Source organism: Alexandromys fortis, unplaced genomic scaffold, assembly GCF_014885135.2.
Source record: "Alexandromys fortis isolate MF-2015 unplaced genomic scaffold, M_Fortis_MF-2015_v1.1 scaffold_140, whole genome shotgun sequence".
NCBI classification, from domain to species: Eukaryota; Metazoa; Chordata; class Mammalia; order Rodentia; family Cricetidae; genus Alexandromys; species Alexandromys fortis.
In genome coordinates, this window is record NW_026068048.1 from 1,912,406 (window position 1) to 1,936,723 (window position 24,318).

Genomic DNA, 24,318 nt, shown 5'->3' on the forward strand with positions numbered 1-24,318 from the left:
AAAAAAGAAAAAAGAAAGTGAGTCAAACTTCAGGGAGGGCGTGGTCACACACGCCTTTATTCCTAGCACCTGGGGGAAAGCAGTTAAGAAGGATCTCTGAGTTTGAGGCCAGCCTGGCCTACACAGTAAGTCCAGACCAGACTACGTCTCAAAAACAACAAAGCCAGACCTGAGCTTTCATCTTCAGAAGCCCCGCTGTCTTGGCTGTTACAGCAGCAGAGCGTTTAAGAGGAAGCTGTACATAGACTGTTTGCAGGACATTGACGGGAGCCTTCGTGAGCTGCGTGCTGGGATGGACGCTGGTCCTCTGCTACTGCGCAAGCACTTTTTTAAATTATTTATTGAGCTCTACATTTTTCTCTGCTCCCCTCCCTGTCTCTCCCCTCCCTTCTTCAACCCTCTTCCAAGGTCCCCATGCTCCCAATTTACTCAGGAGATCTTGTCTTTTTCTACTTTCTACTTTCCATGTAGATAAGATCTATGTGAATCTTAGTGTCTTCATTGTTGTCTAAGCCCAGTTCTCTGGGATTGTGGTTTGTAAACTGGCTTTCTTTGCTTTATGTTTAAAAACCACCTATGCGTGAGTTCATGTGATAATTGTCTGTGTCTGGGTTACCTCACTCAAAATAATGTTTTCTAGCTCCATCCATTTTCCTGCATAATTCAAGATGTCGTTATTTTTTTCTGCTGTGTAGTACTCCATTGTGTAGATTACCATATTTTCCTTATCTATTTTTCGGTCAAGGAGCATTTAGGTTGTTTCCAGGTTCTGGCTATGACAAACAAAGCTGCTATAGTTGAGCACATTTCCTTGGGGCAGGATTGAGCATCCTTTGGATAGATACCCAAAAGTGGTGTTACTGGGTCTTGAAGGTTGTTTCCTAATTTTCTGAGAAATCGCCACACTGACATCCAAAGGGGTTGTATCAGCTTGCATTCCCACCAGCAATGCAGAAGTGTTCCCTTTTCCCCACAATCTCTCCAGCATAAGTTGTCATCCGAGTTTTTGATCTTGGCCATTCTTTCAGGTGTAAGATGGAATCTCAGAGTTGTTTTGATTTGCATTTCTCTGATGACTAAGGATGTTGAACGTTTCCTTAAGTGTTCAGCCATTTTAGATTCCTCTGTTGAGGGTTTTCTGTTTAGGTCTTTGCTCCATTTTTTTTTTTATTGGATTATGTGTTCTTTTTGGTGTCCAATTTCTTGAGTTCTTTGTATATTTTTGAGATCAGACTTCTGTCTGATGTGGGGTGAAGATCTTTTCCCATTCTGTAGGCTGTCGTTTTGTCTTGTTGACCATGTCCTTTGCTTTACAGAAGCTTTTCAGTTTCAGAAGGTCCCATTTATTAATTGTTTCTCCCAGTGTCTGTGCTGCTGGGGTTATATTTAGGAAGTGGCTAAGCACTCTTAGCCAGGAGCCGCTTTTCCAGCACTCAGGATATTATGGTAAGTAAAAAGGTGTAAAGCCACTGGGTGGTGGTGGCAGAGGCAGAGGCAGGCAGATCTCTGTGAGTTAGAGGCCAGCCTGGTCTACAAGAGCTAGTTCCAGGATAGGCTCTAAACCTACAGAGAGACCCTGTCTTGAAAAACAAGCAAAACAAAACAAAAAGTGTAAAGCCATCTCTTGGAGGAATCTAGATGTCACCCCTTCATCTAGATTTTTTTTTTTGTTTGTTTGTTTTTCGAGACAGGGTTTCTCTGTGGCTTTGGAGCCTGTCCTGGAACTAGCTCTGTAGACCAGGCTGGTCTCAAACTCACAGAGATCTGCCTGCTAGATTTTTTTTTTTTGGAAGGGGTCTTTTTATGTACTTCTTGCTATTCTTCGAACTCACTCTGTAGAACAAGCTGGCCTTGAACTCAGAGCTCTACCTGCCTCTGCTCCAAAGTGCTGGGATCAAAGGTGTGCCCAACACCACCACCCACCATGAATCACTACTATGATCTTCCTGAATCAAGAGACTCCCACATCCTCCTGGGTTCTGATTAATTTAATGCACAAATCTCAAAAGTCAACAGCAGACAGAAGTGAATAATAATATTAAACAGGGGGAGGAAAGGGCCACAGGCAGACAGACAGAAGGGCCCTGTCAGGGCCGCAGCAGGGGACCACGTCCTTCCTTCAGTGTCACATCTCGTCCAACCCGTAGTCCTCCTCGGGGAAGTCTCCCACGGTGACAAGAGACGGCTTGACAAAGGCACCGTACTTGGGCTGGCATTCAAAGTAGCGTTTCCCATCCACACTGCAGGGCAGGATGGGAAGGCAGCAGTGAGGGGCTGAGGGGCGGCTACTGCTCCACGAGCCAGCATGCACAGGCTCCCACATACACGGACAAGCACACACAGCAGCGGCCACACATTACCTGCCATCGTTCTTCCCTAAGGGCTCATCGTACCGGACGCCAACCCAGTAGCCTGGCTTGAAATCTGTAAGTCCTGCCCAGGAGAGAAATCTCAGTGAAACCTCTAGATGGAGCTCACTCCTGGCTCCTGCTTCCTGGTGGAGCAGAAAGGCTGCCATGGAGACAGACTCCTTCCTCCACTGCTTAATGGGCAATGTAGCATGGATAAGCCAGGCTTTGGGTTAGTGACTGACTGCACAGATTCCATAGGAGCTGGGCAAGGTGGCACACACCTTTAATACCAGCACTTGGGAGGCCGAGGCAGCTCAGCCTCTGAGTCTGAGGCCAGCCTGGTCTTCCATGATGCTGTGGCCAAGTGCAAGGAGCCAAATGGCCATGAGCTGAACCCTCTGAAACTACGAGCCAAAAGACATCTTTCCGAAAGTTCTGTCAAGTTTCCAGTTACAGTGACAGAAAGACACCTACCTACATACATGACAGTGCCTCGGCGAAGGGACTGGCCAGGTGCCTGCACCTCACAACGGCTACCCACGGAGATGGCACTGGCTTGGGCCTTCTCCTCGCTGAGGCGCTGGGCGGCTTCAGCCTCTCGCTGCGCCCGAAGATCTTCATTGTACGGGCCTACCTTGCTGCGCTTCATGAAGGACCGAACTGTGTCTGTGGGCAGGGTGGGGACGGGGATGGGGGACAGGGTCAAACCTGACCTTCAGAGCACGTTCCTCCCACAAAGGGCTGATGTTCATGCAGAAATTCTATTCTGAGTGTTTAAGAGCTGCCACCACCAGATACCCTCAAGGCTCTCCCCTACTTTCCTCCCCCTACCCCCAACTGCCTCCCGTCCCTCCCCTGACCCTATTTCTCCACACACCCCTCTGGTCTGGTATCCCGTTTATCTTCATCTGGCTCCTGAAGTGCTCCCCTGTCTACCCACCCTGACCTTTCCTCAGCCGCCTGCTCCAAATGCCACATCACCCTGTACACATCCCATGCCCTCTTTGCTACTACTCCCTCAACCCAACCCCCAACCCACCTCGAGTCCCCATCTTTCAGAGGCTCCTTTGCCTGCCTAACCCCACCAGGGCCACTCCACCCCAGCTGCCTTGACTCATCTCCCAGTGTCTATCTCTGAGTCCCACCTCCCACTCTCCAAGGCCCGCTCCCGCTGCCTAGCCTGTGATGGCCCCACTGTCTTTCCCAGCCTTCTGAACCACACATGCCCCTTCCAGCCCGGCCCAAGCACTCTGTACTTTGCCTCCGGTCATAAGCTTCTGATGAGATCTCGAATTTCTCCACCTTGGACACGTCCTCATATTCTCCAAGCCGGACGCCACTGTGGTCAATGACCTTTGGTAAGAGGAGGGGGGTCAGTGGGGACCGGGGTCGGTAGAGAAGACCTGGGATGCTGGTATCAAGTCACACTCTGGTACAGTCTGGAGACTTTAGCAGAAGCCACACTCCTCCCCTGCCCGCCACCAGCATAGCAGAACAGACACCGGCCACTCCTCTTCCTCATCCCCTGCTCAGCCCCTGGATACTGCATCTGCCCCCAGATGTCCTCCACATGCTGGCCTCAACATCACTGATGTGGTCATGCTCCTGAAACCAGCTGGAGATCTCAAGTCTGGTTCACATCCTTCCTCTGAGGGTGGTCCCCACCTCCAGAACCAGGATCATCTGGGTCTCTGGTTTCCCTGTTCTGCCTGTCCTCCATCTGGCTTCCTGCCTACAACCTGAAGTGCCATGAACACCTGAGGCACTGCAGACCCCTCATGCTCAGAGCCCTCCTAACGTCCACTGTCCTCCCCAATAGCTCCCGGAAGCTGCACGGCACCTGCTCCCAGAAATCCTCACAGATCTCACTGAAGGCCCAGCCTCCCCAGCACCCGAGATGCCAAGCTCTCCTGCACAGCCCTCATTCCCACAGATTTTCCTGTCTGGTTCTGTGATCATTCAGCCAATGCCACCATACCCCATGGGTAGGGCTAACACAGCCTTCTGGGTTATGTCCTGCCCAACCCAACACAGATGTTTGAAGAACCAGTAACAGGATACATGAACAGAAAAAAATGACCAGTTCTCCAGGCTTAGTGGCTTCTGGAGTCAGGGCAGACCCAGGTCAAAATTCTACCAAGAGTTCACCCTTAAGAAGGTAAATTCCAGGGCTGGAGAGATGGCTCAGTAGTTGAGAGCACTGGCTGCTCTTCCAGAGGACCCAGGTTCAATTCCCAGCACTCACATGACAGCTCACAACTGTCTGTAACTCCAATCTTTTTAAGAAAAAGAATCACTGCCGGGCGATGGTGGCGCACGCCTTTAATTTCAGCACTCGGGAGGCAGAGCCAGGTGGATCTCTGTCTCGAAAAACCAAAAAAAAAAAAAAAAAAAAAAGAATCACTGAAAGTTTTTTTTTAAAGGAGAGAGTAAATTCCAGTGTTGGGAGGGCGGCCCAGGCCTATAACCAACCTCAGCCCTTCCATTGTGTGTGTGTGTGTGTGTGTGTGTGTGTGTGTGTGTGTGTAGGCCAGAGGACAACTTTGTGGAACTGGTTCTCTCCTTAATGAGGGTCCAGGAACTGATCTCGGGCTGACTGGCTCCTACGACCAGCTCCTATTTTTTTTTTTGAGACAGGGTTTCACTGTGTAGTCCTGGTTATCCTGGAACTCACTCTGTAGCCCAGGCTGGCCTTGAATTTACAGAGATCCACCTGCCACCGTCTCCCAAGTGCTGGGATTAGAGGTGTGTGCCATCACTGCCCGGCTTGTTTGTTTGTTTGTTTGTTTTTTGTTTTTTCGAGAAGGGTTTCTCTGTAGCTTTGGAGCCTGTCCCAGAACTAGCTCTTGTAGACCAGACTGGCCTCGAACTCACAGAGATCCGCCTGCCTCTGCCTCCCGAGTGCTGGGATTAAAGGCGTGCACCACCACCTGGTGTTTATTTTGTTTTTTAACCAAGTACCACTTTATTTTAGGCTGGCCTCCTAACTCCTCCTAAATGCTGAGATTACAGGTGTGCCCACTGTCTCCAGCGCTGGAGGAACTTCTTAAGATCAGAAGGCTCAGCCATGTGGGTTTATGGACGTGAACTTTGTGGATAGAGAATACAACACAAGACAAGAAAGGGAATGGAGGCAGAGCTTAGAATCGGACGTCTAAGCATGACGCACACAGAGGCCTTTTGTGTTCTTGCTTCTCCCAGTCTGGCTAGCCTGACTTCTCCTGGTCGTTCACCACAATTCTTTAGCGCTCCGCACTTTCTCCCCCTCCCCCCACCACGTAAGTAGCCTCAGGATATAGCTCAAACACCCTTTCCTCCAGGAAGCCTTTTCTAATGCCCCCAAGTGAAGTCAAGTGCCTCCTGTGTTTGACCACTCCCCAGGGGTGCCTCTAACCGGGTCCAGACAACTCTGGTCTGTCACTGTCTACTGAACACTGCTTTTCACCAGGTTTAACTGGGGGTTTCATGAGGGCAGGGCTTATACTGGTTATCACACCGGGCAAAGCACAGCAAGTATTTGCTCAATAACTAAACAAACGAATGAACGTGGTGTGGGGTCCCAGGAAGGGGGGCCTCACATGGACGCGGCAGCCATCATCTACAGGATAGGAGCCCAGCAATGCATCCTCTTGATCCAACTTGCTGTAGAACTTGTCGTCGGCGCCATACAGCTCCAGTTCCATGCAGGAAGCAGGACTGCCCACCACCAGTTCTAATTTACACTGCGGCAAGGCGGCAGGAGAGTAGAAAGGCTGTCAGAGGCCTCACTTTCGGGCTCGTGTCAACAACTATGATGGCATCCCTGCTGTTCCCAAAGGCCTGGACCCAGCACAGTCCCCTCTGGGTCCCGCCCCCTCGGCTCTCAGGAACGTCTGATTTTTCCCGGGTCCCGCCCCTACCCTGTGGACTGTTTCTCCGGGGGGCTCCCACGCCCCGGAGGCTGGTTGCCAGTCTCTACAGCCTCGCCTCAAGCTCCGCCCACTATCCCTCAGGCCCCGCCCCCGGACCCCGCCTCCAAGGCCACACCTTGAACTCTGCGATGGTCAGGCTACGACTGTACCGCTTCTCCGAGCGGAAGCTGTTGAGAGAGCTGCTGATGAAAACCGTCACCGTGGGCGCCGAGATCCCCGTCACCTCCATCTCGCCGCGCTCTGTAGTGGCCCGCGATCCGGTTCAGCAGCCTCACACCGGCTCCGCAGTGGCCGCCGCTGCTTCTGGGATATCAGTCCCGCCCCTGGTCCCGAAGCTGACCAATACAAGCGCTCCAACAAACACAACCGGCCAATCGCTATCGTCCTTTCTCCACCTCCAGGCTGAGTCTCGGGCAGGTCCAGCCAATCCCGAGAGGGCGTTCATGCCTCTCGGTTCTTCCAATAGCTGCACGGGAAGCCGCCCAGGAGGGCGGGAGGAGGAGGACACCAAGAAGAAAGACTGGCTGGAGTTAGCCTGGTTCGCCATGAGTAAGCTCGGCGCATGTGCATGACGCCAAGAAGAGAGCGACGGCTTCTTCTGTTTACGCTCAGTGCCTTGCGGGTGGCGTTGCGCATCGTAGTCTCCCCCCTTGTCCTAGATCCGTGCTACTCTGTAAGTCGAGAAGCAAGGTTCCGAAATCGGGACTGATTACCAGAGGGTACCAGAGGACAGCGGCAAGCCGTCAGCCAGACCCACGCAAGAGCGAGAGCCCGCGTGCGCGCTCAGCCCCTGCCCGCGGTCTGACCCTTCCCGCGGTCCGTAGAGCGGCCGCGCAAGCGCGGAAGATTCGACCAGCCCGTCGCTATGGAACCGGACGGGACCTACGAGCCGGGATTCGTGGGTATTCGATTCTGCCAGGAATGGTGAGTCCCGGGCAGCTGGTGTGGCAAAGCAGTGAGGATTAGCTTCGGGGCTGACCTGTGACCTCCCTCTCCCCACAGTAATAACATGCTGTACCCCAAGGAGGACAAGGAGAACCGCATTCTGCTGTACGCGGTGAGTGCTGGCCGCCCTCTCCAGCCCTCCTCTCCGCTCCCTGCTGGGTCCCACGCTTTTGCCTCTTTACTGTCTCTCAATGCACCCTCTCTCCCTTCTTGTCCTTCCCCTCCGGGGATCATCCTGCCCTCCCTTCCTCTGATGTGTTTGTGACACCCCTCCCGCCACTCTTCCCCCTCCTGTAGTGCCGCAATTGCGATTACCAGCAGGAAGCTGACAACAGCTGCATCTACGTCAACAAAATCACGCACGAAGTGGAGTGAGTGGCGGGACCCCGGCTTGGGGCACGGGTATGCTGCTCTCGGGACAGCCAGTCTAACCGTAATTACTCGCTTCCCCATCCCCGCAGCGAGCTGACCCAGATCATCGCAGACGTGTCTCAAGACCCCACGCTACCTCGGACGGAGGACCACCCATGCCAGAAGTGAGTGGCCTGGGGAAAAGAGAGTGGCAGTCCCCTGGGGATGACGAGGGTCTTTTCACACTTTTAGTAACTGAACCGTCCCCGTAGGTGTGGCCACAAGGAGGCAGTGTTCTTCCAGTCACACAGTGCCCGAGCTGAGGTGAGTGGGACACCTTCCTGGGTGGCTGGGTGGCTCTCCAGGGGGTGGAAACGCCAGTTTGGGGCTGATCCTATGCTTCCTCAAATCAAGATTGGAAAGTTCCTTTGACCGTTCTTTGGGGTACCCCATACTACTGTCCCCTGGGTTCAGACCCTTTCTAATTGAACGTTCTTCTTGCCAGGACGCCATGCGCCTGTACTACGTATGCACCGCCCCACACTGCGGCCACCGCTGGACTGAATGACCCTTCCCCACCTATAATAAATGCCAGTTTTTATACTAGCGTTTCCCGTTTATTCGTCTCGTGGATAGGAAGCGCCGGTATATCAGGGTGTGCGGTGGAGCGTGCGATGCTGTGCGTAAGCATCAGGCCGAGAGCTGGTGAAGCCACAGTCTTCACACACGTGCAGCTTCTCCCTGCGCTCCCGGTAAGCGTAGCTGGCCGGCTGCCCGTGTACCTTGGCAAGATGAGCTTCAAGGGAGCAGCGCTGAGTGAAAGCTTTCCCACAGGCTCCACAGCGGAACGGCCGTATTCCTGTAATGATGAGGGGCAGGGGCGATGGCTGCTGACTCTAGGCTTGGACTGTAAACTGTAGGTGGACTTCCCGCCTTGCATTTCCTGTCCCATCCAGGCTGGGCAGACACTGACATTCAATGGCCCACCAGCCATCTGCTCTCCCTTCCCTAAGGCAACAGGAGCCAGACCTTGGGTGGGGAAGCTCTCCTGAGAAAGGCAGGGGCCCTTAGCAACTTGGGAAGTTACCTTGACTGCTCTAAATCTGGATTCTGAAAGTTTATTGTTCTGTTGTGAGACGGTTTCTCTGTTTAGCCCTGGTGGTTCTGGAACTTGCTCTGTAGACCAGGCTGGCCTTAAATTCACGTAAATCTGCCTGCCTCTGCCTCCCAAGTGCTAGGATTAAAGATGTGTGCCACCACCGCCCGGCTTTATTGATTGATTGTTTTTTTTAATGATTTACTTACTTTTATTGTATGTGCATTGGGTATTTGCTTACATGTTTGTCTGTGTAAAGGCATAGGGTCCTCCAGAACTGAAATAACAGACCCCTGGGAGCTGCCATGTAGGTGCTGGGAGCGGAACCGAGCTACTCTGGAAGAGCAGCTGATGCTCTTAACCACTGAGTCACACCTGCAGCCCTGTTGATTATTTGGAGTGTAGCCCTATTTGGTCTGGAACTCAGATCTACTGGGATTAAAAGCAAATACTACCAAGCCTGGCATAGGTTTTTAACTATGTTTTGTTTAGTGTGTGTTTGTGTGTGCATGGGAGTGAACCTGTGCACAAATGCCATGGCACAAGTCAGAAGGTAATTGAGGGGGTCTGTTCCTACGTCACCTGCGTCCTGGGGATTGAACTCGGGTCGTCAGGCTTGCCAGCAATTGCTTTTACTCACTGAGAAATATTTCTGGCCCCAGAACCTGAATTCTGTAGCCAGCACCCATCTCTACCCTCTGCCTGACCCCTTTCTTGATGCCATCTTATTCCCACCCCCTCTGAGGTACATCATGTCTCCGATCTCTCGTGAAGTGTTCCTGCTACTCATCCCCACGCCCTGGGGGGACCCCATACTCCATGCATCTCCCTCTAGTTCATTCTCTCGCCATCCCCATCTGGTGTCCAGAAGACCCTCATTGTCCCTGCTGTCGCTTACCCGTGTGCGTCCTCATGTGGCGCTTGAGATCAAAGGCATCGTGGAAGCCCTTGCCGCAGCAGTGGCATACGTGGCGCCGAGCTGGGCTATGGCACTTGAGGTGCCGAGTCAGCATGCGCTGCAGCGGAAAGGCCTTGGGGCAAAGCGGGCAGCCAAGTGTCCCCGGGTGACCTGGAGCAGAGGTCAGGGTTCCCTGTGAGGACTGCCAGAGGGGTGCAGGAGTTAGCCGGGCCAGCTGGATCCTGCCCAGGCTTTGCTACTCTACAAACAAGAGTTAAGTGTGCCCACAGCTAAGGACCACGAGAAGAGGGTCTGTGGGTACCGGGGACAGGTGCTACCCTCTCCTCAAGACCTTCCTTAACCAATCCCATCACTGACCCTTCATGTTCCTCCATTGCCAGGAGCACAGTTTGCTGATACAAGCTTTCCTAGTTTTATTGTCTGTGCTCCATGAGGAAGTGGACGTCCGTCCCTTCCGCTGGATCCTCAGCACCTTGCTCAGTGTGGGCCTCTCAGATACCAAGCTGACCCCAAGCTCGCTCAGTTTTGACTAGCACTTTCCTGCCTCTCAAAGACAGCACAGCTGGCCTTCCTGGGAGGTTAAGGCAGCAGAGCCCCTGCCCCCATCTCTGTTACCTTACCCAGTGTTGATGTAAATCACGTTCCACCTAGTTTGCACCCACCGGACACAGCTCCCTGGAGCAGGGCCCTACAGCGCCCCCCCCCCCCCCCCCCCCCCCCCCCCCCCGCGCCCCAACACACACACCCTGGGAGTGCAGGTCTTAACTGAGACTGGACTGAGCTGGCTGCTGGGAAAGGAGAGGCATGCCAAGTGAAGAAGGTCCTGGGCCGGAAGTGTGTGCAACAGGGCCTGGAGTAAGGGTCAGCCAGCTTCCCGAATGCGGGTGGAAATTTGTCCCCGTGCCAGCCGCAGACTTACCGCTGCCCAAGTGTCTCTCAGACCAGGAGATCTGTGCGCTGGTGGCACTGCCAGGCTGCAGCAGTCTGGGGAAAGAAGCTAGAGGGTGACCCCTTGTGTCTGTCTCCCTGGCCCGTCACCGCCAGGCCCAGGGAGGTGCATACCTGGGATATAGGCATCTCCCCGGAGCTGGTCAGGCAGACGGCTCCAGTTAGGTGGTTGTGGACGGCGGCTCCTCACAAGGAAGACCCGGGGCATTGCTGTCAGGATGGTGCAGTGGTTCCTCACAGGACTGCCTCCTCTGTCTGCTGCCTGTCAGACCTCAGCCCAGAACTAGGCAGAGCTAGGTGAGGTCAGGAGACCCACGGAGGAGCCTCATTCTCTTCATGCAAATTTTGGGACAAGTCCGGGGAGCAGCCTTAACTGGCTCTCGTTACCTCTGCTCCAGGGCCTGCCATTATGGCTCCTTCCCTAGGCCAGGCTCCCAAAGAACACTGCAATCTCCAGGGGCTGAGACACTTAGAGGACCCCCAGAGAGGCTTGAGTGAGGGAAGAGCCTAGGCTGCGCCTGAGGCTGGAGAGACGAAAGATACATGGCCACAGTCCTGGCACCGTGAAGGACTCCAGGGACGGTTTACCAGGCAAATCAGCCCGTGTCCGTTCTCCGCCACACACATCATCAGTCTGCCTGGTTATTCAAATCACACAGCTGTCCAAGGATGCGGGTGGGCACAGCTGTGATTGTTCTATGCTCCGGGTGTAGGGTGACAGCCGAATGGGTCGTTAACAAATAAAGGTACAGGCTGAACCTCCTCAGGCAGGAAGATCTCTCTGTTCTTCAGACTTCAGAAGATGGCATCCATCTTTCTAGCTTAGGGCATTACAATGCTGGTTTGTCAACAGTCCAGTTCCTAGTGAGCTCACAGGACTCCTCCAATCCCTGGAGCTGCCAGGAACTTACTACACTCCAGGTAGGCTGTTCTAGATTAATCCTTATCTGATGTCTGAACTAGGAGTCATGAATACTGGACACTCTCCCCACAGTTATCTTCGCTGTTTTATTTATTTGTTTCTTTGTTTGAGACAGGGTTTCTCTGTGTAGCCTTGGGTGTCCTGGAATTTGCTATGTCAACCAGGCTAGCTGCAAACACAGAGATCCTCCTGCCTCTGCCTCCCAAGTGCTGGGATTAAAGGTGTGTGCCACCCAGCCCAGTTGGTCTTGGTGTTTGTTTTACTCACACCAATAGAAGCCCTAAAACCTGGGTTCAAGGGATTGAACTCAGGTTACCAGGCTTGCATGGCAAATGCCTTCACCTGCTAAGCCATCTCACCACCACCACCCCTTGTAAAACAAGAACAAAAACAGGGTCTTATGCATCCCAAGATGGCTTCCAACTTACTATGTAGCCAAAGATGGTCTTTTTATTATTTTTTATTTATTTATTTATTTATTTATTTATTTATTTATTTATTTATTTATTTATTTTGAGACAGGGTTTCTCCGTAGCTTTTGGAGGCTGTCCTGGAACTAGCTCTTGTAGCCCAAGCTGGTCTCGAACTCACAGAGATCTTCCTGCCTCTGCCTCCCAAGTACTGGGATTAAAGGCATGCACCACCACCGCCAGGTGCCAGGATGGTCTTGAACTTGTGATCCTCCTACATCTACCTCTCAAGTGCTGGGATTGTAGGCATATGCTACCATACTCATTCTCTGTGGTGCTGGGGATGGAGCCCAGGGCTTAGGGGGTACCAGGCCAGCTCTCTATTAAATTACATCCCATTCCAGGAAAGATTCCTTTGCATTCCTTGTGTTAAGATGTGAGTAAGAAGTTTGAAGGCTCATGCGCCAATGAATCAATTGAGAATTGATCAGGTCATGAGCTTTCCAAGCTCACCCATGAATTAATCCACTGACGGACTCGAAGTTTGATGGCATTCTTGAATTGGTACAACTAAGTGGTGAGGCCTGGCTGGAGGAAGTGGGGCACTGAATTATGTACCTGTGAAGAGTGCATCCCGTCCCCAGACCTCTCTCTGCCTCTCTGCTGTTGGCCACCATGAGGTGAGCTGCCTTCTCTGCCACAGCCAGGAAGTTCTGCTCTGCCTGAGGCCCACAGCAACGTGGCAGCCAAGCATAGCTGGAAACCACAGCCTAAACAAACCTTTCCTGTTTCTCGGGTACTTTCATAAGGATGGGAAGGTGACTGGCACAGGAGTTGGTCTTGTGGATTCATCATGGCCTACAAGGGTAAAAGCTTGCTTCCTGCCTGCATGCTGAGCTTTGCCATACTGTCTCTGCACGTCCTACAGTGTAGGACCTGAACAAGTCGCCTCTCAAGGAGCCTTTAAAAAAACATGACTTTTGTGTGCGTGTGTCTGTGTGGAGATGCATGAGAGTGCAGGTGCCCACAGTGGCCAGAGGCATTGGGTCCCATGGAGCTGGAGTTACAGGTGGACATGAACAGGTGTGGGTGTCGAGAGTGAGACTTGTGCCCATTGGAAAAGTCGTTTGTGCTCTTAACTGTGGAGCCAACTCTTCAACTTGTTTTTATTGTTGCTGTCGTTTTCTTTTTTTTAAATGCTAAGATTGATGCAATCCAGCTGTTCTCAAACTTATGTAGCTGAGGCTAGCCTTGAACTCTTGATCCTCCAGTCTCTACCTCCCATGTGCTAGAATAATAGAATTACAGGTGTGTGCTGTCCACACTCAGCTTCTCCATTCGGCATTCGGGTGTAAAGTGTCTTCCTGCTATGGTGCATGTTAGTCTCCACAGAGCGCATGCTCAGTGTGACGTCAGCCAAGGGTGGACATACCTAGTCCTGAAGTGGCTGGGCAGGCTCTGAGTTTGGCTGACCTGGCCGAGCAATGGGGCTAAAGTGTCTCCATGTTTCACCTGCTGGACTTCATACTATGATCCGTGCCCTTGTGCAGGTTGGTGTCTCAAGCCAAGTGTGGGTATGGGGCACAGATGGTGGTGGCAAAGGAGGGGCTGACACACAAGCGGGGAGAGCTATTTTCTTCTCAGGTACCCTATGTCCACTACCATGCCTCCTGTTGAAAGACCCTCGAAGATGAGGACCTTCCCTAAGGAGGAGACCTCCCCAAGCCAAGGAACAGGCCAAGACCACACGGATGCAAATCACAAGAGGTTTATTGGGTAAACACAGGTACCTGCGGAGGACTTGTGCCTGCCGACTGGGAGGAGGGCTTTTTATAGGAAAGAGGGCAGCAAAAAGCAAGTTTACAGAAGCAGAAGCATGGTTATCGGTCGGTTGGAATGAGGGGGGGGGGCATAATGGTTTTCCTCTCCCAGCATGGATGTCTGGCAATAGATATCCTGTTCTTATCTTATAGGTATCCTGTTTTTCAGCCATCCTGCTTTGTAGGTGTCCTATCTTTTGAGACAAGGTTTCTCTGTGTATCCCTGGCTGTCCTGGAACTGACTCTGGAGACCAGGCTGGCCTCAAACTTACAGAGAACTACCTGTGTCTGCCACAAGTGCTGGGACTAAAGGTGAATGCCACCACTGCTGGCTGTTCTCTTTTTTTTACATAAATAAATTGTTAATATTATTGGTCTTTCTTTTTTTCGTTAAAGATTAATTATGTATACAATGTTCTGCCTGCATGTATGCCTACAGGCCAGAAGAGGGCACTAGATCTCATTACAGATGGTTGTGAGCCACCATGTGGTTGCTGGGAATCAAACTCAGGACCTCTGGAAGAGCAGCCAGTGCTCTTAACCTGAGCCATCTCTCCAGCCCCTGTGGCTATTATCCTCTTAATCAGAGCTCCTGTGACTACCCACAAAGGGACCTTCAACAAGATCAGGCTCGTGGACCTTCCTTCCTAAGGGTGGATGGGATGAAGCTGGGTGATGGCCCTGTGCTTCAGGAGACCTCTCTGCTGGGTTCCTTTATACGGGGACTTGGAACAGTTATGTGTGTGGTCACGAGTGGCCTTTTTTTTTTCTCCCTGAGACAGGGTTTCTCTGTGTAGCTTTGGAGCCTGTTCTGGAATTTGCTCAGTGGACCAGACTGGTCTTGAATTTACAGAGATCCGTCTGCCTCTGCCTCCCAAGTGCTAGGACTAAAGGTGTGTCACCACTGTCCGGCTGGCCTTCTTAGGGACATACTATGTGTCTGCATGCCTACTGCCTGAGGGAGCTGGTGGCTCACAGAATGAAGCTGGATACAGTCCCATTCCTGAGCACTGGGTGGCTTGGGGTTACTGCCGAGATTGTTCAGTGGTGTTTGTCTCCCACTTCCCTGCTGCAGAAGTGAAGGCAGCAACCTAGACCATGCAGGCTCCGGTGTGGATTTAGCCCAGGACTGTCAGCCAGGAGTGTATGTACTGAGGACAGGGTCAGACCCATGATGACCAGTGGCTCCAGTGGGTTTATAAGTAACTATAGGGTTAAGGCGGCTAGCTCCTCCTAGGTACAGCTGGGCTCCAATGGGCAAAGAACACACATGACCCCTGCAGTAGATCAGTATGCTGGGGATAGGCTACAAGGGAGGGAAAGCAGGCCAGGCATTCATCATTACTGCTGGTCCCATTTCCCTGTCGGCGTCCACAGGACAGGCCTAGTGCTGAAGCCAAGCTGAGTGTCCAGGCTGCTTCATTCATGCAGGGGACTCTGCATCCAGCGAGGGCTTTGAGATAGCACAGGTTCCAGGAAACAACTTTATTTAGTGTAGTCAGTTTATTTGCATAAAAATCTATTTCTCCAGTGCAGCAGGGATTTGGTAGAGGGGTTGAGGTTATCAGTCACCCCTTGTCTTCCTCCTAACAGCCTGCACCAGCAGCTCAGAGTAGTGCTCCAGCAGGGCCTGCAGGTTTGGGCTGGTCAGGGGACATAGTGTAGGTGGGGACGGCAGAGCTGGGCTAGGCAGTGTTTGGGGTGGAGCCGAGTTAGCTGCAGCCATCCAGTTGTTGGCTTCCAGCTGGCTGTGGATCCAGTGGAAGGTGGAGGCCAGCTCACTCTGTGCCTGCTGATGCTCAGCACCCAGCTGATTGCTGGAGACCAACTGTAAGGAGACTAGCTTGTCAGGAGACATCCAGGTACTGCCAGGGAGCCCTTGCCATCCTCCTACCCTGCCCTGGGTTCCTTAGCTTACCATTCGGTAAAGGTCAAGGGCTTCTTGAAAGGCAGTCTGCAGCCTGTGCAAGATGGATCCTACAGTGCCCAGCTCAGGGAGTGGTGGGGGCAGGACCTCAGCAGGTAGACCAGGTTCCCCGCAGTGTCCAGGGCTGCCTGGGATCCCACTTGGTGTACCTGGGGTAGAGAAGAGTAAATGACCAAGATAGCCTTACTTTCTAGATGGCCTGAGAGGCCAGGTGGCTGGGCTAACGACTCTTGGCCCTGGACCACTTTCTTCAGTCCCCAAGGTTCCTCTTCCTCACAGGGTTCTGCTGGGTATAAACTCCCTAAATCCCTTTGTTGACACCCTAAAGTTGAAGCTACACTGCTAACCCCCTTCTCTTACTTCTCTAGGTAGCTATCACCTTGTGATGTGTTAGATTTTGATCTGGGTATCTCCCCTAGCATAGGAATTGACTCCCTGTCCTCTTGTTTGCCACCGTCTCATGGCCCAGGACTGCCCCTAACTATGTAAATGAGTGAATGAACGGATGAGCAGCAGAGTCCCCACAGCTAGGGAGAGGAGTCCAGCAGCGCAGGCTGGGCTAGGGCTCTACCGTACCCAGCGGCAGTACTCAAGCAATACTCACCGGGGGTGGGCTCCAGGAGAGCAGTGGTGTTACCAGGCAGCCTAGACCTGGTCTCTAAAAGTTGGAGGTTGCTGGGATGGCCAGGAGGGGTGAGGGGCCCAGAGGCAGAGGTCTTTGGGAGAAACAAAGAGCTGTGGAGTCTCAGGGTGCTCACATCTACAGGGCTGGGTGCTTGGAAGCTGGCTACAGTGACTGCCATGCCAGGCTGGACATCCACAGGTTCCTGAGACCTCACACATGTGGTGGGTGGCTCCAGCGGGGGTGAGGCGAGGAGCTGGCCACAGACACTGGATAAGGACAGTTTCAGGCTGGCTCGGGCCTCATGGTTGCCCCAGGAAGGCACAGCAGGCTCTTGACCTCCGAGGCTAGAAGTGAGTGTCACTGTGGTGGGGACGGTCTGGGGTTCCTGGTCCAAGGAAGCCAGTTCTCCCAAGGATAAGGGTTTGTGAAGTGACCTGGATAGCTCAGCTGCCACAGGGCCCTCACTGTCCCCAAGAGAGATGCGATGTGGTATCTCGGCATGTGAGCTAGTTGTCGTCTCCAGGTAAGAACATGTAGAGAGGGCACAGACACTCTGATCCAGGACTGGGGTAGGTACAGATGTGGGTGTTGGAGGCTTTCTGTCTGTGGGTGGTACGGAAGGAGAAGGGACACAGGACGCCAGGCCTGTGAGGGAAGCAGATGGTTCACTTGCACACTCGTCTTCACAGTCTGAACGGATACTTCCCAGGGCTCAGCTGGGCACCCAGGGCTGTTCATCTGGGACACTTACTTGGTAAACACGAGGCCTCTGGGGTCTCCTCAGCCTTCGGCCCAGAGAGGACCTGCAAGCGCAGTTCTGCGATAAGAACAAGCCCTCCTGGCCTGCACCCCTGTGTCCCAAGAGAGTGACCCCAATACTCACATTGGTCCCATCTGCAGACATGTAGCCAGCATCTGCTCTCAGGGACCCTGCTCTGGGCTGGCTGCCCCCCTGGCCTGTGGGCTTGACCTCTGGAGACTTCATAAGGTGCGGGGGCAGCCGAGGAGGGAGCCTGGGAAGAAGGCAGGTGGGAAAGAGAAGCTCATGAAGCCTTACCAAGGGGTCACAGCAGGGCTGAGAGAGGGGAATATGAGGGTCGCTAGCTTCTACCTGGAGGTCTTCTGGAGGCGTGAGAGAAACTTGGTGGAGATACTCAGCCGGGGATTGAAGAAATGGTCATCAGTCTCTGAGATCTTTCTGTCTGCCACTGACCCATGAAAGAGCTCTAGAAGATAGCCATGGAGCCTCAGGCCTGGCCACATCTCTCGTGCCTCAAGTGTGAAGTGAGAGGTCAAATTGTCTGCCTTCCCCACCCTACCAGGGGCCATCACAACAAGGATGCCCGCTTGATCCCACTCACCCTCAGGAGGGCTCTGTCCTCTGAACTGATGGAGGAGACCCTGAGAGGAGCCGCCACACTATGCCCGGCACTGGACAGACACACACACAACCTGGGTGCAGGGTCAGGTCCTACCTTCAGTAGGGCTGTCAGTAAGTGTCTCAAAGTGGTGGCGGAGGAACTTCTCCTGCTCAGGGGTCTGGGGTAAGGAGCCACTGGCCAGGCCCGGCACTTCAGGCTGGGAAAGCTCTTCTATACTTGGGTGCTCTGCATGGGAGGCAGGGTGCAGAGAGGCGCTGTCAGCACTATGAGTCATGGCAGACGCCACTGTTTAACAATGGAGAGATCCAGACTCACTTGCCACACACCTAGTTGCCACCAGGCTGAGAAGGACATGCCAGTTTTCCATTGACAAAACTAAAGCTAAGGGCTGCAGGGCGTTTACACCTGACTTACCTGGTTCATGGAGCATTGTCATGGTGAGGCGAGAACCAGAGTCAGTCTGTGAAGCTGAAAAATGGGCATCGGTGAAGCTGCACTCCAATTCAGCCTCCGACTCCCCAGAGTCTGAAGGAATAGAGCATGGGGAGAGGGGTTAGGAGCCTATCCTGGGTGAGCAGGGCACATAACCCAGCTGCTCTGGGCTTTGTTTCCCCATGTGGAGGATGGTGGAGACATGTACCGCTCCACACTTTCATGGCCTGAGTGGCAGAGCTGGGTGCTCAGCATCCTCAGGACAGCAGGAGACACATTGACCTTCTGTGGCATCATGAATGTTGGAGAACTGGGCCAAGGCTACTACCAGTGCCCAGAAGGCGCCATCGCAGACCACCAGGGCACCTGTGGCTCCCCACTCACCCTCAGGTGGGCTCTGATCCTTCGGGCTGACGGAGGAGACCCTGAGATAGGAGTCGCCTTGGGGCTCTTCAGGTCATGCTTCGGCCTCCTTCTCGTAGTACTCACTGCACCATCGGGGTGGGGTCAGACTGGTGTCAGCAGCTGGCCTGTGCCAGAGCCATGGCGCTCACGCCCGGCTCCTAGAACACACCTCAGTTTCTCCTGCCCCTACAAGAACCCCTCATCTATCCTGGGACCAAGGAAACTGAGGCTGCAGCTGAGTCCGTCTGACCCATGTGCACCCATGCCCACTCCCACAGGCCACTGGAAGAGTAAAGGGTTTTTCCAGGCTGGGCCCATCACAAGGGGATCCTTCTCTCCAGCTATGGCTTCCCTTGGTACATAGGACATTCACCTGTGCATCCCTGTGACTGTCACTTCTGCCTCTGGGGAGCAGATGATGAGTTCTCTTGTCTCAGTGGATTCCCTCTGTAGAGGCAGGAAGGAGGGATGTCCTCGGCGGTCCTCCTGGGGACTCTCTGACTGAGAGTGAAGAACAGAGACATTCTGAGGGGTCCAGAACACCCATGCCCTCAAAGGCATGTTATGTTACAACTAGCAGAGGAATAATTCCACAGACCCCACTGACAGACACCAAGTCAGGAAGAGTGTGAAGTGTGCCGCTCAACCAGATCTCCTCCAGCCAGGCATCCACAGTCCCTTTACAGATAAGGAGGAGGTACAGACTGGGACCAGAAGAGGCCTACTCTGTTCACAGAGCAGCAGCCAAGAATAAGCAAAGCATTATTGGTGGATGCAGTGGCACACACATTCAATCCCAGCACTCGGATGCAGAAGTAGATGGTCTCTGAGTTCCAGGCCAGTCAGAGATACATGATGAGACCCTGCCTCAAAACAACAACACTGGCAAACCAGTTCATGGGGAGAGGTCAGAACATGGGCTCCCTCAGACTTGGGTCATAAGAGGTTTTCTAGGAGGTACAAAATGCTGTGTGTGGTGAGGGTGGCAAGAACCCTGGTGACGCAGGTAGCTGAGGACATGTATGTATTAAGACAGGGAAGGACTGCCCTCTAGAAAAGAAGGATCCGTGAGTCTTCTGAAGCGGGGAGCACAGTTTTCTTAGTTTTCTAAGAGAGAGGCAAGCCTGTTACCCCAGGTCACAGAGGCAGGGAGAGGCTAATCCAGGCTCTACCCACTTGGAATACTCCCCACTTAGAAGAAGGGCCTGTTCTGGGGACCCAAGCTCTTAACCTCTAAGTGATCCTCTACCAAAGACTGTTTGTTTGTCTTAAAAAAATCACACTGTATACTGGGCCTGGGCTCAGCCTCCTGCCTTCACCATCTCCTGGAACCCTCTCCTCAGCCCTGGAGTGGGCAGCCACAGTGCAGGGACGGCTGGCGGGGGGGAGGGTTAAGGCTGTACCTCACTCAGCAGGCCTGACAGGTTCTGTGGCTCCAATGAATCCAGAACCGAGTCCTCTGAATTCTCAGACTTCATAGGTGTAAAGTAGGAATCCAGGGCCCAGGTGTCCAGGATGGTCTTGAGGGGCTCCTGCTCAGCCCGCTCTGCCCAACGGCCATGTGGCTGGTAGCTGCGCTTGGCACTGGCACGGAGAGCAGAGTTGTCTGCCACATCATCATCCCCTAGCTTGAGGGACAGAGACAGCAGTCAGGCGGCGAGCCGTGTGTTCAGTATGCTCTACAAGGGCTACGCAGATCTCTCATCCAGCTTCACACCTCTAACAGCTTCCAGAATCCATGTACCTCCATCCTGAACCTATCTACCATACCCCCAACCCTTCTCTTTTTCTCTTCCTCTCCCCTCCCTCTTTTCTTCCAGATAAAGATTTCCCTGTATCCAAGGGTGGCTGGAACTTGATCAATCTTCCCGACTCTGCCCCTCAAGAGTTGGGGTTATATGTAAGCCACCAGGCTGGGCTCTAACCCTCCTACTGAGGCTGCGCTACCTCTCCACATGAATGTCTCAAAGTTACCACGTGGAGGACTCTGCTCTGGATTCCCCTTAACTTGACCCCCCCAAAGCCTTGCCAACCGCAATGATTTGCGGTAGTTTCTTAGGCCCCCCAACGGTGGTATCATTCTCGTCCCCTTAGTCTGTCACTCACGCTTCACTTGTATTTCACCAACAAATTCTTTAGCTCCGCCACTCAAACACACCCAAACACACCCCATTCCTACTCTACCAACTGCGCCTCCTACCAAAGCTGTTGCCGGAGAGGGAGCATTATGTCACATATTCTAACACCCAGCTGGGAGATAGCTGACCAAGCACTTAGCCTCTCTGAGCCCGTTTCCTGTCTGTGAAATAGGGATGGGAAACACCCCTACTTCAGTGAAGATTTTTTTTAAATAAAAAAATAACTTTATTATGGTTTCATAATATAAAATAAAATTATTTTCCAGAAAAATTAAAATATAAGACAGCCCAATAACAGAACATAGTAGCTAATTATTTCCAGACAAGCGAAAATAAAAGGAGATTGCAGAAGGGCTTAGAATGGAGTAAGCATGCTCTCAAAGTTTGTTGAATAACCATAATGTGTGGGCAAGGAGAAGTCTGGGGCCTGCATAAGCAGAGCCAAGGGCTAGCATAGCAATCAGGCCTTGACCTTAGGTGTGGCCTTGGGGGATGAAGTAGACTAATAAGCTTTCTATAGTACTGAGGATTAACCCAAGGCCTCTCCAAGTTGTAACACCAGCTTCCTGGCTTTCTTTTTGTTATCACTTATTATAACTTTGATTTTGGGACAGGGTCTCATGTTCTCATGTTTCCCTGGCTGGCCTGGAACTTGCTGGGTAGCAGAGAATGACCCAATCCTGCCTCTATCCTTGGTACTGGGACTATAGATGTGCAGACTATAGATGTGTAGTACATACCTGGCTTAGATGGTGCTGAGGACTGGACCTAGGGCTGCATCAGTGCTCCCAAGCACTGTACTAACTGAGCTATATCCCCAACCCTATTCTTTTGTAAGAGACAGAGCCTCATCTAGCCCAGGTTGGCCTTAAACTCACAATCAGCTCTTTTTTTTTTTTTTTTTTTGGTTTCTCGAGACAGGGTTTCTCTATAGCTTTGGAGCCTGTCCTGGAAGTAGTTCTGTAAATCAGGCTGGCCTCAAACTGACAGACATCTGCCTGCCTCTGCCTCTTGAGTGCTGGGATAAAAGGTGTGCGCCACCACACTCACTCGCTCAGATAGGCTCTTAAATTTAAGATCAGAGGCCGGGTGTGGCGCACGCCTTTAATCCCAGCACTCGGGAGGCAGAGGCAGGCGGATCTCTGTGAGTTCGAGACCAGCCTGGTCTACAGAGCTAGTTCCAGGACAGGCTCCAAAGCCACAGAGAAACCCTGTCTCGAAAAACCAAAAAGAAAAAAAAAAACAAAAAAAACTTAAGATCAGATCCTGATCCTGATCCTCCCGCCTCCCAGACACTGGGTGCACGAGGTACCCACCTTACTTTTTTTTTTTTTTTTTTTTTCGAGACAGGGTTTCTCTGTAGCTTTGGAGCCTGTCCTGGCACTAGCTCTTGTAGACCAGGCTGGTCTCGAACTCACAGAGATCCGCCTGCTTCTGCCTCCCGAGTGCTGGGATTAAAGGAGTGCACCACCACCGCCCGGCCCCACCTTACTTTTTTGACTTAGTGTTTTACTAAGTTGCCTGGGATAGTCTTTACCTCACTCTACAGCCCAAGCAGGCTTTGACCTTATGATCCTCCTGCCTCAATTTCCTGAGTAGCTGGGATCACAGGTCTATACCACCAAGTTGGATCTGGCTAGAGGTTAGGGTCCTGCTTCCAGCCTCTACTCACCAGTTCCTAGCCTGTCCCGCATCCATGTCAACACGATCCTTTCACTTTAACACTATGCTGGTAGTTTTCTGTCCCTCATATCCAACCGAATGGCCCCACCTTTGCAATCCCTCTACTTCACCATTTCCTTCAGCCCAGCCCCAGCCTCTCTTCTAGGCCTCTTGCCCGCTCACCCTGGCTTAGTTCCTTGTCACTCTACCTTCTTAGGCTCCGAGAGACGTCACGAGATGGCACTTGGCACTAAATTGGCGCCCCGGACAGTCTTTTATTTAGCTCGCTAGCATCTCTCTGCTCCCACATGTAACGTGGCGTATCTGTTTAATGTGGCTCCTCTTCTCCCACTTCCCTCACAGGTGAACAGGCCTGGAAGGCCTAGACAATCTGCTGTGCTCCCTGCCCCACCTCCAATGGCCAGGACAGCAGCAGGCATGGGGCAGATGACCGGGTTCTCCAAGGAAAGGAGACATGGGAAGAAAAAAGAACTTCCGGGAGGGGGAGGGGTTGGTGGGCTCCTTCTCTGCCAGTCACTAAGTCTCCCATTCTTCCAGTAGACTCACCAGCCGCTTTGCCCAGAGTGGCAGCTTGCCATTGGTCAGCAGGCACTGAGGATCTGCAGACACATGAAGAGAGGTTAAGCAACCCCAGAGAGGAATGGACCACACTGACAACTGGGCATTCTCCAAAAGGGGTAGCACAGGAACCCATGGATGAAAAGATGCTCAACCTCACTAACTGTCAGAGACATGCACATTTAGATAATATACTGTTTAACTCGTAAGACTGACCAAGTCTAACTATTGGGGCGGGGATGCTGGGTGTAGTGGTGTGTGCTCATAATCTTAGGAGGCTGTGGCAGAAGTGAGAGCTCCAGGCTAGTCTAGGCTACAGAAGATCCAGACCAAGACTGATGGGGCTCAGCTGTGGGGTGTTAGCGTGGTGAAACTCTGTGAGTTCGATGCCTAGGGAATTCTAGGATGGCCGGGGCTACACATAGAAGCCCTGTTTTGAAACAAACAAACAAAAATCTGATTTTCCAGCTGAACTCTCAGACTGCTATTGTGTATCAAGAAGCCACTTCTTGTCCCTTAGGGAGAGAGAGCCCCCTACAGGCACCCAGTTCTGTCACTGTTTGCAGCCTCTCTCACAGCTGCCAGTGAGATTTATGGGAAGCCTGCAAGTGACTTCTGAGAAAAAGCTTCCTCTTTATTTGTGTGTGGTACTGAGGGCTGAACCCAGGGTCTCACATTCACCAGGCAAGTGCTTGACCACTGAGCTACTTCCTCAGATTTTTTTAAGACAGGCCCCACTAAGTCCCCAGGCTGGCCTTGAACTCACTCTGTAAACCAGGCTGGTCTTATAATCCTCCTGCCTCAACCTCCCGAGCATCTATCTGTGGTTACAGATCTGTACCATAGGCCCTGTGGGAGCATCTTTTAAGGGAGAATCTTAGGCATGGCTCTCTCCTCTTCAGCCAGCTGTGCTGCCTGGAACTTGAGCAGCCACTTTGCAACCATGAGGGCAGATGCAGGGGGCAGGCATCCAGCCAGCCTTTCATCAGATGAACTAGTGCTTGCCTTCCTTTCCCTGGAAAATGCTCTAGGGAAAACTCCCTTAGCCCTCCACTACTTCCCACCCCTTGGCCAGGTACTAAGTGGAGTTGACTAAGCCTCAGCCCGCAGGAAGTGGTCAATCACAGTGACTGATTCTGAACTGGGCCATAGTTTATGTCAGAACACGAGTCACAGCTCCAGAACTCTGCTTGAGCATTCGGAAGGAGTGCTCATGTCTCTGCAGCTTTATCCGCCACAACTGACAGAGGGGAGAGTCTGCCTGAGCCCAGAGTCAACGTGAAGAAACGCAGAGCCAGAGGACGGAGAAAAAGGTCTTCCCTTTCTTTCTGGTTTTGAAATAAGCTCTTCTACTAAGTAGTTCAGGCTGGTCTGGAACTTGCATCTTCCTTCATCCTCCTAAATTCTGGGATTATAGGTGTGAGCAACCACACTCAGAAAAGTTTTTCTTTTCCTTCCTTCCTTCCTTCCTTCCTTCCTTCCTTCCTTCCTTCCT

General features: G+C 52.5%; 4 protein-coding genes across 4 annotated transcripts in view; 1 reads left to right on the forward strand and 3 right to left on the reverse strand.

Annotated features, from left to right (window-relative positions):
- Positions 1-1,970: 1,970 nt before the first annotated feature.
- Positions 1,971-6,650, reverse strand: Tbcb (tubulin folding cofactor B). The gene is made up of 6 exons (XM_050119225.1): positions 6,378-6,650; positions 5,930-6,073; positions 3,608-3,704; positions 2,826-3,017; positions 2,361-2,433; positions 1,971-2,240 (listed from the first exon to the last, which is right to left on the reverse strand). Exons 1-6 carry the CDS (start codon positions 6,489-6,491, stop codon positions 2,126-2,128), a joined length of 735 nt encoding a protein of 244 aa, XP_049975182.1. The 5' UTR covers positions 6,492-6,650; the 3' UTR covers positions 1,971-2,125.
- Positions 6,651-6,784: 134 nt separating this feature from the next.
- Polr2i (RNA polymerase II subunit I) lies at positions 6,785-8,161 on the forward strand. Its single transcript, XM_050119228.1, has 6 exons — positions 6,785-7,186; positions 7,265-7,319; positions 7,505-7,578; positions 7,669-7,743; positions 7,831-7,882; positions 8,064-8,161. Exons 1-6 carry the CDS (start codon positions 7,128-7,130, stop codon positions 8,124-8,126), a joined length of 378 nt encoding a protein of 125 aa, XP_049975185.1. The 5' UTR covers positions 6,785-7,127; the 3' UTR covers positions 8,127-8,161.
- Positions 8,162-8,208: 47 nt separating this feature from the next.
- Ovol3 (ovo like zinc finger 3) lies at positions 8,209-10,744 on the reverse strand. The gene is made up of 4 exons (XM_050119226.1): positions 10,636-10,744; positions 10,493-10,557; positions 9,553-9,754; positions 8,209-8,417 (listed from the first exon to the last, which is right to left on the reverse strand). The coding sequence occupies exons 1-4, from the start codon at positions 10,727-10,729 to the stop codon at positions 8,209-8,211; spliced, it is 570 nt and encodes a 189-aa protein (XP_049975183.1). The 5' UTR covers positions 10,730-10,744.
- A 4,413-nt stretch (positions 10,745-15,157) lies between these two features.
- Positions 15,158-24,318, reverse strand: part of Wdr62 (WD repeat domain 62) — a 39,973-nt gene continuing 30,812 nt past the window's right edge. The window contains 12 exon segments of the mRNA XM_050119061.1: positions 15,158-15,501; positions 15,592-15,749; positions 16,205-16,870; positions 16,977-17,028; positions 17,109-17,238; positions 17,337-17,451; positions 17,701-17,832; positions 18,022-18,132; positions 18,424-18,527; positions 18,818-18,945; positions 19,848-20,072; positions 22,812-22,864. Of these exon segments, the coding sequence (XP_049975018.1) occupies positions 15,238-15,501; positions 15,592-15,749; positions 16,205-16,870; positions 16,977-17,028; positions 17,109-17,238; positions 17,337-17,451; positions 17,701-17,832; positions 18,022-18,132; positions 18,424-18,527; positions 18,818-18,945; positions 19,848-20,072; positions 22,812-22,864 (2,138 nt within the window). The 3' untranslated portion in view covers positions 15,158-15,237.